Source organism: Zalophus californianus, chromosome 4 (genome assembly GCF_009762305.2).
Source record: "Zalophus californianus isolate mZalCal1 chromosome 4, mZalCal1.pri.v2, whole genome shotgun sequence".
NCBI classification, from domain to species: domain Eukaryota; kingdom Metazoa; phylum Chordata; class Mammalia; order Carnivora; family Otariidae; genus Zalophus; species Zalophus californianus.
Window position 1 is genome coordinate 151491532 of NC_045598.1, and position 13541 is coordinate 151505072.

Below are 13541 nucleotides of genomic sequence, written 5' to 3' on the forward strand. Positions count from 1 at the left end.
TGCCCCCTTCCCCCTGCTGCCCAGAGTTGTGCCTGCACTCGGCTCCCTAGCGGCATTAAACTTCAGGGTCCGTCTTCCTCCCACGACCAGGACCTCAGAGATCATCCTGATGTGATCCACTGGCAAATCTGTGCATTAATAATTATAATGCTAAGAGTTATGTTTGGCTCTCTGTGACTTTCAAAGTTGCCTTTGCCTGTGTTGAAGCCTAGAAATATTCTCACAGAGAGGCGAAGGGCCCCCAAAGTCATCTTCAGCCCACGATGACTTGAAGAGCAGCCATCTGAAAACAGAACTCAGCTCTCTCTTCTCACCCTGTGCAGCGTGTCCAGTGTAAATAAGAGGATGGGGTGGTCGAGGAATTTGGGTTGATGGGGCCTTTCGGCTCTTCCTGAAACCTCACGGAGCTGCTTCAGCTTCGGGGTATTTCTCTCCATCGTCTCTGATGCCTGCGACGGGCGCATGTTGTTCCAGACTCTGGATGAGAATTTTCCTCTTACTACAGTGCAGTGCAGTTGTTTGTTCTAAGTCTTGTCTTGACTTCTCCCTATTGAATCTTTTCCTCTTCTTTCCACATTTCCCACTTACGGGTCATAATATCATATCATAACGTTTCTGAAAAATACAGTTTTTTAAAATGTCCTTTCAGCTTTGCAAATCGAACGTACCAAATGGATCTGAGAAAGGCTTCAGAAAATCTAATGGTGGTGGGTTTTGGAAGAGGAAGGAGTACCACATTGCTCTTTTGCTCCCTTAGGAGGCATCATTTCTGGAATTTAAAAATATTAATACTTTACAGGAATACTTTCAACTGGCTGATAATAGGTGGCTGTTTTCCAAATCTTACTCCCTCCTATCAGATTAATTTTGGGAAGAAAGAATGTTAAATGGAGAGGTTCGAGAAATGTTTTACATTGTCATATGACAATCCACTTTCTTAATAAATACAGAAATATAAGGATGTTGATTTAAAATTTCTTTAAAATATGTCATAATAAAAACAGATATTAGAAACAAAACCCAAAAGTCTTAAAAGCTTTGTCATTTTTATTACTTATTTGTTTTTAAAAGATTTTATTTATTTGAGAGAGAGAGAGCATGCACACAAGCAGGGGGAGCGACAGACAGAGGGAGAAGCAGGCTCCCCACTGAGCAGGGAGCCTGATGCAAGGCTCGAACCCAGAACCTGAGCCAAAGGCAGACGCTTAACTGACTGAGCCACCCAGGCGCCCAGCTTTGTCATTTTAAATATTTACATTATGTAGCATGTGATAACATTCGGGATGGGAGGTTTATTCTTTTTCCTTCTAATTTCTGAAATTGGATGCTTTAGCTTTTCCTCTTTTCTGACAAATACTTAAGGCTTTATGTTTTCCTGAGTTCTACTTAGCTTCATCCCATCGTTCATATATATAGTATTTTCATTACTATTTAATACTGACTGTATTTTACATTTCTATTCTGATTCCTTCTCTACACCATGATATTTAGATGTGTTTTTAAATTTCCAAACCGAGGGTGCCTGGGTGGCTCAGTTGGTTAAGCGACTGCCTTCGGCTCAGGTCATGATCCCGGAGTCTGGGATCGAGTCCCACGTTGGGCTCCCGGCTCAGCGGGGAGCCTGCTTCTCCCTCTGACCTTCTCCCCTCTCATGCTGTTTCTCTCTCTCCTCTCTCTCTCTCTCTCAAATAAATAAATCAAATCTTTAAAAAAAAAATTTCCAAACCGAGGGGCGCCTGGGTGGTTCAGTCATTAAGCATCTGCCTTCGGCTCAGGTCATGATCCCGGGGTCCTGGGATCGAGCCTGCATCGGGCTTCCTCCTCAGTGGGAAGCCTGCTTCTCCCTCTCCCACCTCCCCCTGCTTATGTTCCCTCTCTCTCTGTGTCTCACTCTGTCAAATAAATAAATAAATAAATACATACATACATTTCCAACTTATTGGGATTCTACTTATTCTTTATTAATTGGGATTCTATTTATGTTCTTATCACTGGCTTTAACATAGTTGCCGTATGGTCAGGTAACATGGGCTGTGTGATTCTACTTCTTTAAGACAGGTTAATAAGCCTTTGTAAAATTATTTTGCTTCCCATTTTAATCAAATTTCTGCAATCAGAGCAAAGCAGTTCTGATTCATAAACTTTAATATTTGTCCATTTTTCCTAGAGGATGCTCATTTATTAAAGCTTTGGGGTGTGGGGGGGCAGGACAGGTATTAGTTGTCAAGGTCATATCAGTTCTTTTCATTTATTGTCAGGATCCTGGAAGAAAGTTGATTTTGAGAGTATCCATTAACTATTTCCCTTTTTATTTTGAATAGGAGTACGCTGTCAACTGTCACGTTATCACCTGGGAGAGGATTATCAGCCACTTTGATATATTTGCGTTTGGACATTTCTGGGGCTGGGCCATGAAGGCCTTGTTGATCCGTAGTTATGGTCTCTGCTGGACAATCAGTATTACCTGGGAGCTAATGAGGTAAGAAGGGGCTGTGATCAGTCAGTTTACATGTAGGAGGAAGGTAGTCTGTCCATTAACAGGCAGTTAATCCATTCTCCAACCTCTGTGGCACAAGCTGTGTTTTAAACCACCCCCTGGGAATATTTTATGCCTTTGGTGGGGGGCGGGGTGCAAATTCCTTATTAATTTAAAACGTGTCTCTTGTCTCACAAGTCTTAAAGAGAAACAAATGAAATGAAGCAAAAAGAATGAAGTTAAAATCCCCAGTGGGACAAATACATGATAACGAGATCTGCTTAGAAGTAAATAAGTAGGTTTCTCACCAGCTAGTTTCCAGTTTGAGATAAATAGAATTATGGTGTTTAGGGATTACAAGAGCATCCAGGATATTTTGTAGCTGAAAATGGATTCCTGATATAGCTCTAATATCTCAGTAGTCAGGTTTGTCTCATTTAATGAATGAAAGAAATAGTCTTTTTTTTTTTTAAGATTTTATTTATTTATTTGGCAGAGAGAGAGAGAGAGAGCACAAGCAGGGGGAGTGGCAGGCAGAGGGAGAGGAGAAGAAGCAGGCTCTAGGCTGAGCAGGGAGCCCGATGTGGGACTCAATCCTAGGACCCGGGATCATAACCTGAGTCAAAGGCAGATGTTTAACTGACTGAGCCACCCAGGTTCTCCTGAAAGAGATATAGTCTTGAAAAACTATTAGGAACATGAAATTTGGGGGACTTACTCATTTATCATTCAGTTATGATATTATTCTTAGTTAATCACTCCCAGGGAACAAAATTTGGCCATGTGTACAGTATATTTCTTGATGACAACTGTTGTCTTTTTTTTTTTTTTTAAAGATTTTATTTATTTGAGAGAGAGAGAATGAGAGACAGAGAGCACGAGAGGGAAGAGGGTCAGAGGGAGAAGCAGACTCCCCGCTGAGCAGGGAGCCCGATGTGGGACTCGATCCCGGGACTCCAGGATCATGACCTGAGCCGAAGGCAGTCGCTTAACCAACTGAGCCACCCGGGCACCCGATGACAACTGTTGTCTTGACCCTAACTTAGGGAAGCATGCCAGCCACATCAAGCTTCTGTTAATGTGCTTCTTATAGCCCTGGGGGCTAGAAGTCTGAGTTCAAGGTGTTGGCAGGATTGGTGTCCTTTGAGGCCTGTGAAGGAGAATCTGGTGCAGGCCTCTCAGCTTCTTATGACTTGCTGGCCATCTTTGGCATTTCTTGGCTTGTAGGTGCATCACCCCAGTCTCTGCCTTCGCCTTCGAATGGGGTTTTCCCTGTGTGCATTCACTGTGGCGTTCTTTTTGTAAGGACGCCAATCACACTGGATCAGAGGCCCACCCTGTTCCAGGATGACCTCATCTTTACTAATGACATCTGCAGCAACTCTCTTTCCAAATTGAGTTCACATCATGAGGGCCTGGAGGTTAGGGGTTCAACATGTGGCTTTTGAGGGGACACAATTCAACCCACAACAGTACCCAACACTGTACATGTATTATCCTAAATCCTCACCATAAACCGAAAAGGCTGAGTATATCCCCAGTGGACAGAGGAAGGAACCAGAGCCTTGCTTCATGAGGTGAGCCAGGATCGGACTCCAGTTGTGCTTGATTCCAGGTGTGCAGCCCACGTTCCTGCTCTCCCACCATGTTCCTCTTGGAGTTCCAGGCATCTTCCTAACCTCGCTGCTGTGGGACCCTGGGCCAGGCTCCGGGCCTTTCTCGGCCTGCCTGCTTCTCTCCCCTCATACTACAGATGGCCCCGTGCCTTCCTTCCCTGCTCCTCAGTTGCCTCTCAACTCTCGTAAGCAGTGCTGCTGCATGCACATCTTTCACGCCACTGCTCGATGTGTATCTAACCTCCTGTCCTCTCCTGGCTGAACTACTCACCTCCTCCCTTCACTGTCTCTTCCCAAAGCGATCTTTTTTCACCTCTCGATCTGGTTACATCCTTCTTCAACTGAAATCTTGTAGTGTTTATCCAAAATCCAAACTTCTGGACCAGCCTGCGAGGCCCAGTGTTAACCGGCCACGGCCCACCTCCCCTGTCTGCTCGGGACCCTTCCCATCCTGTGGTTCTGTAATCCAGCCATCTTTGCTTTCCTCGTGTTAAAGATTCCGGGACTTTTCCTACCCCAGAGCCCACCTGCAGGCTCTTCCTCCTTTCCCTGCTCCCTGAGCTGGTTGCGCTCCACGTTGTACACCTGCAAATGGAGCACCTGGCCCTTCTCCTTTGAGACGGTCATCACATTTTAGATGCTTATAGTGTCTCTTTGCTGCCAAGTGTTAGGCCTCGAGAGGGCCGGGCCCGTGTCCACATCGTCCCAATACTGTGCCTCACAAGTGGCAGGTGCTCCCCAGATTCCTGGTGAGTGAGTGAATGAATCCAGCCCTATGCAGTGTCTCCTCCTCAGGTCTGGACAGACCAGAGGGCCAGAGCCCAGCACCTTGCTTCGTTAGGTGAGCCAGGACGTGCTCCGCTCTGGATGGGCAGCCCACGTTCCTGCTCTTTTACCGTGTCCCATCCCTGGTTCCAGGCATTCATCTGGACGGCGTGTCTCGCCCCCAGTATCCGGTACTTTCCAGGAAAGCTCTTGAGGCCGAAGCCTGTCCTCCACATCCCGCTCCCCTTGCATAGTCTCATGTCAGCAAATGTGTGTCATCGGCTTCTGTTGACGAGTCCCTCTTCCTTGTGTAAAGCAACAGTCAGTGCTCCGTGCCATGGCTGGGAACCTGGGAATACACTTCAGGGGCTGGGCCTGGCTCGCCTCGGAGAGGAGTGCAGCCCCCCACCTTCGTGACCAGCCGCTGCGCTCCGTCTTCTCACTGGCTGGCAGGCCAAGCAGGCAGACTCCTCAGATGTTTGCATTGCTTTCCCTCTCTGGAATGCTTTCATAAACAGTTTTACTTCGCAGTATTGATCATATGACTTCAGAGGTTGCCTCTTTCCAGAAAATTCCCAGGCACGGTCTTCGTCATGTCAGACCTTCTTAAAATGGGCCTTCACGCAGCAGGGCATGCTGCTCTGGACGCGGCTGATCCGCTCTTTGATCTGGACAGAGCCATTTCCGTAGGAGATTTCTGTCTCCTTCCCCCTCCCTTCATCCTGCTGTTCCTCCGTTCTGGAATGTCCTCAGTCTTCATCTCCCATCTCCTGAAAACAGTCATTCCTGTCCTTAACGGTTCCAGTGCAGTATGTCGTGCTCTAGTTGCCATCTGTCAGAATGAATCTTCCTTTTGTCCCCACCATGCTCTGTTTATGTCACCATGGAAACATTTGCCACAGGCTACCTTATTTTGTGGTCCTAGATAAACGTCTGACTCCTGCCCTTGAGATCAAGAAACTTGACTTTATTTTGCCTCACCCCTTGTGCACCATAAGCACTTTTAATAAGATTACGATTGCGAATCGGTTATCGAAAGGCTTTCTGTTAAGCTATGGGTTTCCTAAAACATGCCATCAAAACCTAACCTTTCTACTTTTGCAGTTTCCTCGCTGTTTTACCTAAATATCTATGGAATATTTCTAAAATGCGCCGCTTGAACTGTCAAGCTGCTGGTTTTGAGGATTATGCCAGCGCTCTGTTGGCGGGCATGAAGACTTCTCTCCTCCCCCCTCCCAGATCCTTGTCTTGTCGTCCTTGGCCAAGGTCGTTCATCAGTGGTATTTTTTCAGGAGCAGTTATCATTTCTTTAAAGCCCTATTTACAAAAAAAAAAAAAAAAAGGAACTGTTTGGATTCATAATATTTGTAAACCGTCCACAGCATAAAAACACAAACCTAATCACAGACATTGTTTTTATTTATTCCGTTCATACGTCAGGAAAACCTGACACGTCAACAACTCTTCCTAATGGAATATGTTCGTCAAAGGAACTCTATCGTTCTGCAGTTTTGTTTTTAAAACCATGGTCTCTTGTGTTTCTCAGCTCTTCTTCATGCACCTGCTGCCCAATTTCGCCGAGTGCTGGTGGGATCAGGTCATCCTGGACATCCTGCTGTGCAATGGCGGCGGCATCTGGCTGGGCATGGTCGTTTGCCGCTTTCTGGAGATGAGGACCTACCACTGGGCCAGCTTCAAGTGAGTGGCCTTCTTTCTGGACACCAGTCACAGGGTTTCACAATGCGCCCTTCACCGAGTTAGGAGCGCGCAACTTCAGTACGGTCTTGGATGATAAGAAATTAATTGCACGTTAGTAATTGAAACTCATGAGCGATTATAGACCTAATTCCAGGCATTCATCCAGAAAACTGCCAAATCATTTATGATTTTCTCCCATCCATTTTATTTTTATGCTTAATGCCTCAGCCTGCATTCACCCTGCCATCACTGGATTAATTGGCCCCCTGTTCCCGGTTACCCCCTCCGAGCGATCTTTTTCAGAACGTCAGATTCATTGTGTCATTCCTCTGTGATGGCTTCTCATGGTGTTTAGGACAAAGTGCACAGAGGGCGCTGGGCAGGTCCACTCCTTTTCTACAGGCCCTCTGGGGCACCTGAGGTTCTGAGCCCGAGCACGTGTGCCTCTGGACTTGGGTTTGACCTGTGTCCCCATGTGCCGGGGTGATGGGTCCTCTCCTTTCCTACGTCCACTCCCTTGATACCTCTCCAGGTAGTTGTGTCTGACTCTCTGATCCAAGTCGCACGTCCCTCCTCTGTGCCACCATGGGAGACAGCGCCCACTTTCTGTCATGGCTCAGCCTGCTCCCCTGAACTCGCTCCTCAATTTGACGGTCACAGGAACTGTGCCGCTGACAAGGAGGGAAAGTGATCATGAAAGTAGTTGTTTTTATTGTGTTTTCACCTTCATTTATTTATCAAACAAAAAAGCATTTTCCCACATCGTTAGTCCCCTAAACCATGATTTTAAGGGCTTCTTCAGATCTCATCCTATGAATAAATCATGAGGTATTTAACCAGTTCCCTTTTGTGGTCATTTAGTTGTTTCAAAGTTTTCAGTTTTATGAAGAAAGCTAGAGCGAACATTCTTGAACATATATCTTTGTGTAAATTTCTGACTTTTTTTCTGTAAATAGATTTATTTATACCCATTTATATTCTCACCCATGTTCACTAATGTATGTATGTGTCCATTTCACTGTTCCTTTGAATTTTACCTTTAATCCTTCTTCAGTGTTATCCCACATAGAATTGTGAGATACTGAATTTCTGGGCTATGTCTATTAGGTTTTCCCTCTTTTTATTAGTGCTTTTTTTAGGTTAAGGGTATTAACACTCTCATAAATGTGACTTCATTTTCCATTTTGTCATCCAGTTTTAATTTTCTTTGTGGTAGGTACTCTGTTTAAACTTCAAAAACTTTTAGTCTTTTTGTTTAGGTAAATGTTGACCTGTATTTTTCTTCCAGTTCTTCATGGTTTGGTTTTTTATTATGAGTAACTTACTTACTCTTTCTCAAACTTAATTTGGTATATGGTGTGAGGGAAGAATTTCATAGTGTTTTTGCAATTGATTCAACAGTTTTCCCCACTCCTTCTTAAGTAACCCTTTCTTCGGGTACTGGCTTGAAAACACACTTTTTAATATAGTTAAGACTGTATATAACGGAACAAAAACCATAGCTGTGCCAGATGGTGCTGTAAGCAAGCTTTCTCATTTGAGCCTGACCTCAGTCCTAGGGATTGACACTACTTCTCTCTTCCTTCTAGGGACAGCAACAGTGAGAACTAGGTTTAGTACTTTGCCTAAGGACACACAGGTAGCAAGCAGCTGAGTCTGATTTTACGTCAGGCTGCCTGGGTCTTTACACACTGCCATAACGCTTCCCGGTTTTCATACATTTATGCTTTAGATTCAACTTGAGAGTCGTTTTGTCAGTTTACCAGAACACAAGCCCAACTAATAAGCAGAAATCCCACCGGTGTATTTTTTTATGTTAATGTCAAATATATAAATTAACATAAAGTTGAAGTGGCCTCTTTACAGACAATCCTGACCTACGATGGTTTGACTTCATGATTTTTGACTTTACAGTAGTGTGAAAGTAGAAATGATACTTTGAGTTTTGAATTTGGATCTTCTCTCGGGCTAGGGCTGCAAGTAGGACCCCCTCTCACGATGCTGGGTGGTGGTAGCACAGCTCCTGGTCAGCCAGGCGATCATGAGGCTAAACAACCGAGATACTCACAACCATTCTGCACCCAGACAACCATGGTTTTTCCACTTTCAGTACAGTATTCCATAAGTTACATGAGATACTCAACACTTTATTATCAAAGAGGCTTTGTGTTAGATTTTTGCCCAACTGCCATAGACAAATATAAGTGTTCAGAGCAAGTTTAAGGTGGGCTGAACTAAACTATGATGTTTGGTAGGTTAGGTGTGTTAAGTGCATTTTCATCTTATGATATTTCCAATTTATGACGGGTCTTTCAGGACAGAACTCCGTCGTAAATTGAGAAAGACCTGTATTAAGCATTCCACTACTTAATCCCACTGTGTCCCTCTCTTTATTCCCAGATTCCTCTTCCTCTTTCCATATAGTTGGCTTTTTTTTTTTTTAAATGTAGGTCCTTCATAGTTTTTGTTTATCTTTGGATAATCTCTGTTTTTTTGTTGTTGTTGCTTTCGTGCCTCAAATCTTTTTGCTGCGAGATTTTCTTTTTTTTTTTTTAAGATTTTATTTATTTATTTGTCAGGGAGAGAGCGAGCACAAGCAGGGGGAGCAGCAGGCAGAGGGAGAAGCAGGCTCCCCTGATGAGCAAGGAGCCCGATGTGGGACTCGATCTCAGGACTCCAGGATCATGACCAGATGCTTGGCTGACTGAGCCACCCAGGCGCCCCGAGATTTTCTCAGTACATGCTTATTGATGCGTTAGGTGAATGAATGAAGGAACAAACCCTCACCTCTTCTCTCACAAGAATAAAAGGCCTGACCTGTTCTGTCATGGGAGTTTGAAGTTTTTAACTGAGTGATTTCTAGGATTAAAACTAAGGAAGGTTAAAAATCGCTGTTTGTCATCCCCAACTGCTCGCTTATCTTAGGAACACGTAGGATGAAGAAATGGTGTGGGTGACCTCAGAGTACGGAGCAAGTTGTCTGTTTGGCTAAAATGCCCTGACTTGGGGGATGCACAGCAGGTGGGATCCTTTCCTTGCCGGCACCCTCATTCTCCCCGGCCTGGTTCCAGGAGCTGAATGCCTCAGCCTGTTTTGTCCCCCGTTCACAAGTGAAGGCCCTCCTGGCTCTGCAGTGACCTGACCTGTACCCAGTGCCTGTCATCCCTGAAATGCCCCATCGAGTACACAGCTTTCCACACTTCGTGTGGATAGAGAGATCATTGTTGGAGAGACAGTTCGACTCGACAGGAATCTTTTTGTTCTGAGCATGCGTTGTAAAACTGTCAGTGCCGGGTTTTTTTATTTTTTTCTTGTCTTTTTGTTTTTTTCTTCCTTCTCTTCCTTATCTCTTCGGACTTTCACTGGGGCCATTCTCTTCTTACAGAGACATCCACACCACCACCGGGAAAATCAAAAGAGCTGTGCTCCAGTTTACTCCTGCTAGTTGGACCTACGTTCGATGGTTTGACCCCAAATCTTCATTTCAGAGAGTGGCTGGAATATACCTTTTCATGATCATCTGGCAGGTATTTTTTCAGATGCCCAGAACTCGGTGGGGGCGGGGGGAGGGGGCAGAGTACAAAAGCAAAATAGGAATCATCCCGGAATTTAGAGTTAATGCTAATTGACACTGCTTAGCTGCTGCTGGCTGGTTCGGAAGACCGAAGATCCTGCAGCTGACATGTAGAATAATTAAACCAAATGGTGTTATCACGCCTAAGGTCTTGCTTCCTGGGGAAGACATTTTCAAGTATCTTTCTTTGAATTGCAAATAAGAAACAGCTTAAAATTCCCCAAAAGAAGCTTTTGGTCAGCATCTGTCACCCAAGGAGTTAGGCATTGGATAGCTTTTCGGAGTGATCATTTGCAGGACCAAAGGAACAAATGCAAAGGCTTTTTCTTACATTCCAAATTTAATGTTTGATTTTTAAAATTGTGCCTCAGCTGTTACCACTCTGGGTAATATGTAGAGAGCCGAGTGAAGAAGCCCTCGACTACCTGTGGGGCACTGGAGCACTTTGGGGACCTGGGTCCTCCAGGAAGGTGCTGTCAGTGGAGGGAAGGTCTCCTTCCACGCAGCCCACCACGTGCTTGAAATGATGGAGACAGGCAAGGGTCTTGGAAAAGGATTCCCAAACATCTCTGTTTTCTAGAGATAGCCTTTTGTGTTGATCCTCCTGCCCCAGGTTAATTATTTTACAACTTTGGGAGACTAGCTTTTGCCTGAAGAGAAATTATATTTTGAACACATGCACAAAATACTCTCCGCATAACAAAAAATAAGCATGTGTCACCTTTAAGACGATCGTCCCGGTCCACATGTGGAGAATACTAATGCTAATCTCAGTAAATAGACTTTAGGGATACAGAAGTGTATGTGAATACACTTAAAATAGTCACCGTGGTTTGGGGAAGTCCGTATGTATAAAAATGGGAGTTTAAATGGATGGGGATTAAGTTTTACCACATGAAAGCAATATCCAGGAAGGTGTAGGTTTTCCTTTAATCCACGAACTGAGCAGGAGTTTGGATTTGCCCAGGAGAGATAGCAGACTGTGCTCCTGGAAGGGCAGCATTACCCGGAGCACACCTTTCCGGTGAGCACGAGCACCGAGCTCTAACCAGCTTTCCACCTGTGTGGTAATTAGTGGACCATTTTTTAATTTTATACCCTTAAAATCAGTGCTATGGGAAAAGACACACGTCTTACGTCACTGAAATGAGCCTGCTGGTCCATGTTTTCCAAGCAGTGACCTTCCCTAATCTCCGCTCCTTGCTTAATCTGGATGGGAAATGCACCCAGGCCGGCTTGGCAGGGAACACATCCCCGTGCTGCCTCATGTGATGAGCTGCACTGGAATGCTCACCTCACAGGAAAGGACCACAGCCGGTAGACGAAACCTTGAACCAACCCTTCACACCCACCTTTAAGAGCTGCCTTTGGCCAAGGCACATGCTACATGCATTCCCAGTCATTTCTCATTCTCAAGCTTCTTCTGGTGATTAAAGAGCTCACTTTTCCTACAGTCCTATATCTGTTAGACCTGGCCTGATTTCTGTAAGACTGCATAAGTGTTCCATGGCAAATACTTGTCTTCATGATTTCTGCTGTTCTCCAAGCATCTCTCTCCCAACTGTTCCAGCAGATCATGCATGACCCAAGTGACAGCCATGCCCCAGGAAACACGACAGCTGATGCCACCATATACCCCTTCCCCCACTCAAGCACCTCCCCCGTAACCCCCAGTTGGTTGGTGCCAATATTGTACTGGCTGTTACTTAGTTTAAAAATAGCAACTATTCCTGTAGCAACTTGGAAGGCCCCATCTATTTTCTGAAAATGCTTTGAACATACTAATTATTTTTTTAAGAGTGTCCATAACAAGGAATATATTATTATCACTTAGCATGCGTATCAAGTTGACTAATGTCTCCTTCTTTTTCAGCTAACTGAGTTGAATACCTTCTTCTTGAAACACATCTTTGTGTTCCAAGCCAGTCATCCATTAAGTTGGTGTAGAATTCTCTTTATTGGTGGCATCACGGCTCCCACAGTGAGGTAATTCTATACAAGCCTGACTTGTCATTTGAGCACATTAAGCTGCTATGTATTCTCCTGTTCAGCATAAGGAAAGTCACGTAAACTAGCAGATTTTCCCTGAAAATATTAAAGGAGTATACATCTGAATATGAAGAAAATGTTTTGCTCTCAGACCTGAGTCACATGAAGTGAGAACACCACACACACCATTATCTTCAAACCTTTTTATCATCCTCCACTGCTGTTCCTTTTTTACCCCTGTTTAAGATCCTTTAAATAAAGGGTAGCAGTGATGCTTTTTTTCTAAAATGAGGTGATTAAAAAATACGAAAGTTTTAATGGTGGATCAGAAGTCATACATGACGTTATTTTAGAATGATAATGATACTTTATTCACTCTTTTAGAGCCAGTTAATCTCCTTTTAACAGTGTCCTTCCTGTCGTCCTCCAGGACAACTGAGGGTAGCTGGGATATTCATGCTATTGTTCCCCCGATTCGGGTGGGGCCCCAGAGGTGAGGCGTTCTTTGGAGACTGCCCTTCCTGTAGACTGATTCCAGTGACTATCAGACAGACATAGTTTCATCTGTTTGATTTTTCCTACTTAGAGCATTTGGGTTTTACAATTAACATTGGAGCACCGGCATTAAACAGTAGTAAGTAACACCAAAGATATCTGCGCAGTTGATTCAAATATAAACTAAGCAGTTACAAGGGTTAGCTTTCCAGACTCTGTGGGATAACTTAATTCACCATTTTTAGTGTGCTTGCATACCACACAAGCAGAGGGCCTCACCTGCCAAGAAGAGTGGGTGTTCTTGGTCAAACAAACCTTACGCCAGCCAGCATGTCTTCTGGTCCTCATTAATTATTACAAAAAGGAAACAAACATACATAGATATATAGTTGTATTATATATAATATATATCTCTATAGATATTTATGTATCTGCATCTATCTGTATATATTTCCCCCCAGATCCTGGATTGAACAAACCAAATAAGATACAACTGAGCCCTGTGGAGTCGAGGCCCAAAATTCTATCTCTAGTGTTCATTATGAACCAAACGAGAAACCAGGTGTTGGTAGGCAGGCAGCGTTCTGACATGTCACAGACCAGTGGCCTGTTGAAGTCATTTTCTTGTAAATATGCTATTTTCCCTTTGTGGATTGGAACCTCCTTCTCTCATTTAAAATTTAATTTAATTTGAGGCTCACAATTATCTTCAAGAAAGATTAGCAGCAGCTTCTTCATAAAATTAGGAATAATCACCAAAGTCAGTATGCGGGGAAAAGAAATCTCTTATAAAACAGAAGCACAAACCCCATCTGATTGATCATGAAATTTCAGTATTGTTAAACATCTCAAAACAAAAACTGGAGACTAAATGCCCAGTATTTTGAGTTTTTTTGAGAGCTTAACATTTTTGCCGGACCCTGTGGGT

At 44.1% G+C, this 13541-nt stretch overlaps 1 protein-coding gene across 1 annotated transcript in view; it reads left to right on the forward strand.

Annotated features, from left to right (window-relative positions):
* Positions 1–13541, forward strand: part of PTDSS1 (phosphatidylserine synthase 1) — a 62893-nt gene that overhangs the window by 28626 nt on the left and 20726 nt on the right. Inside the window, 4 exon segments of the mRNA XM_035727145.1 lie at positions 2322–2475; positions 6399–6555; positions 9941–10082; positions 12003–12115. Coding sequence (XP_035583038.1) covers positions 2322–2475; positions 6399–6555; positions 9941–10082; positions 12003–12115 — 566 coding nt within the window.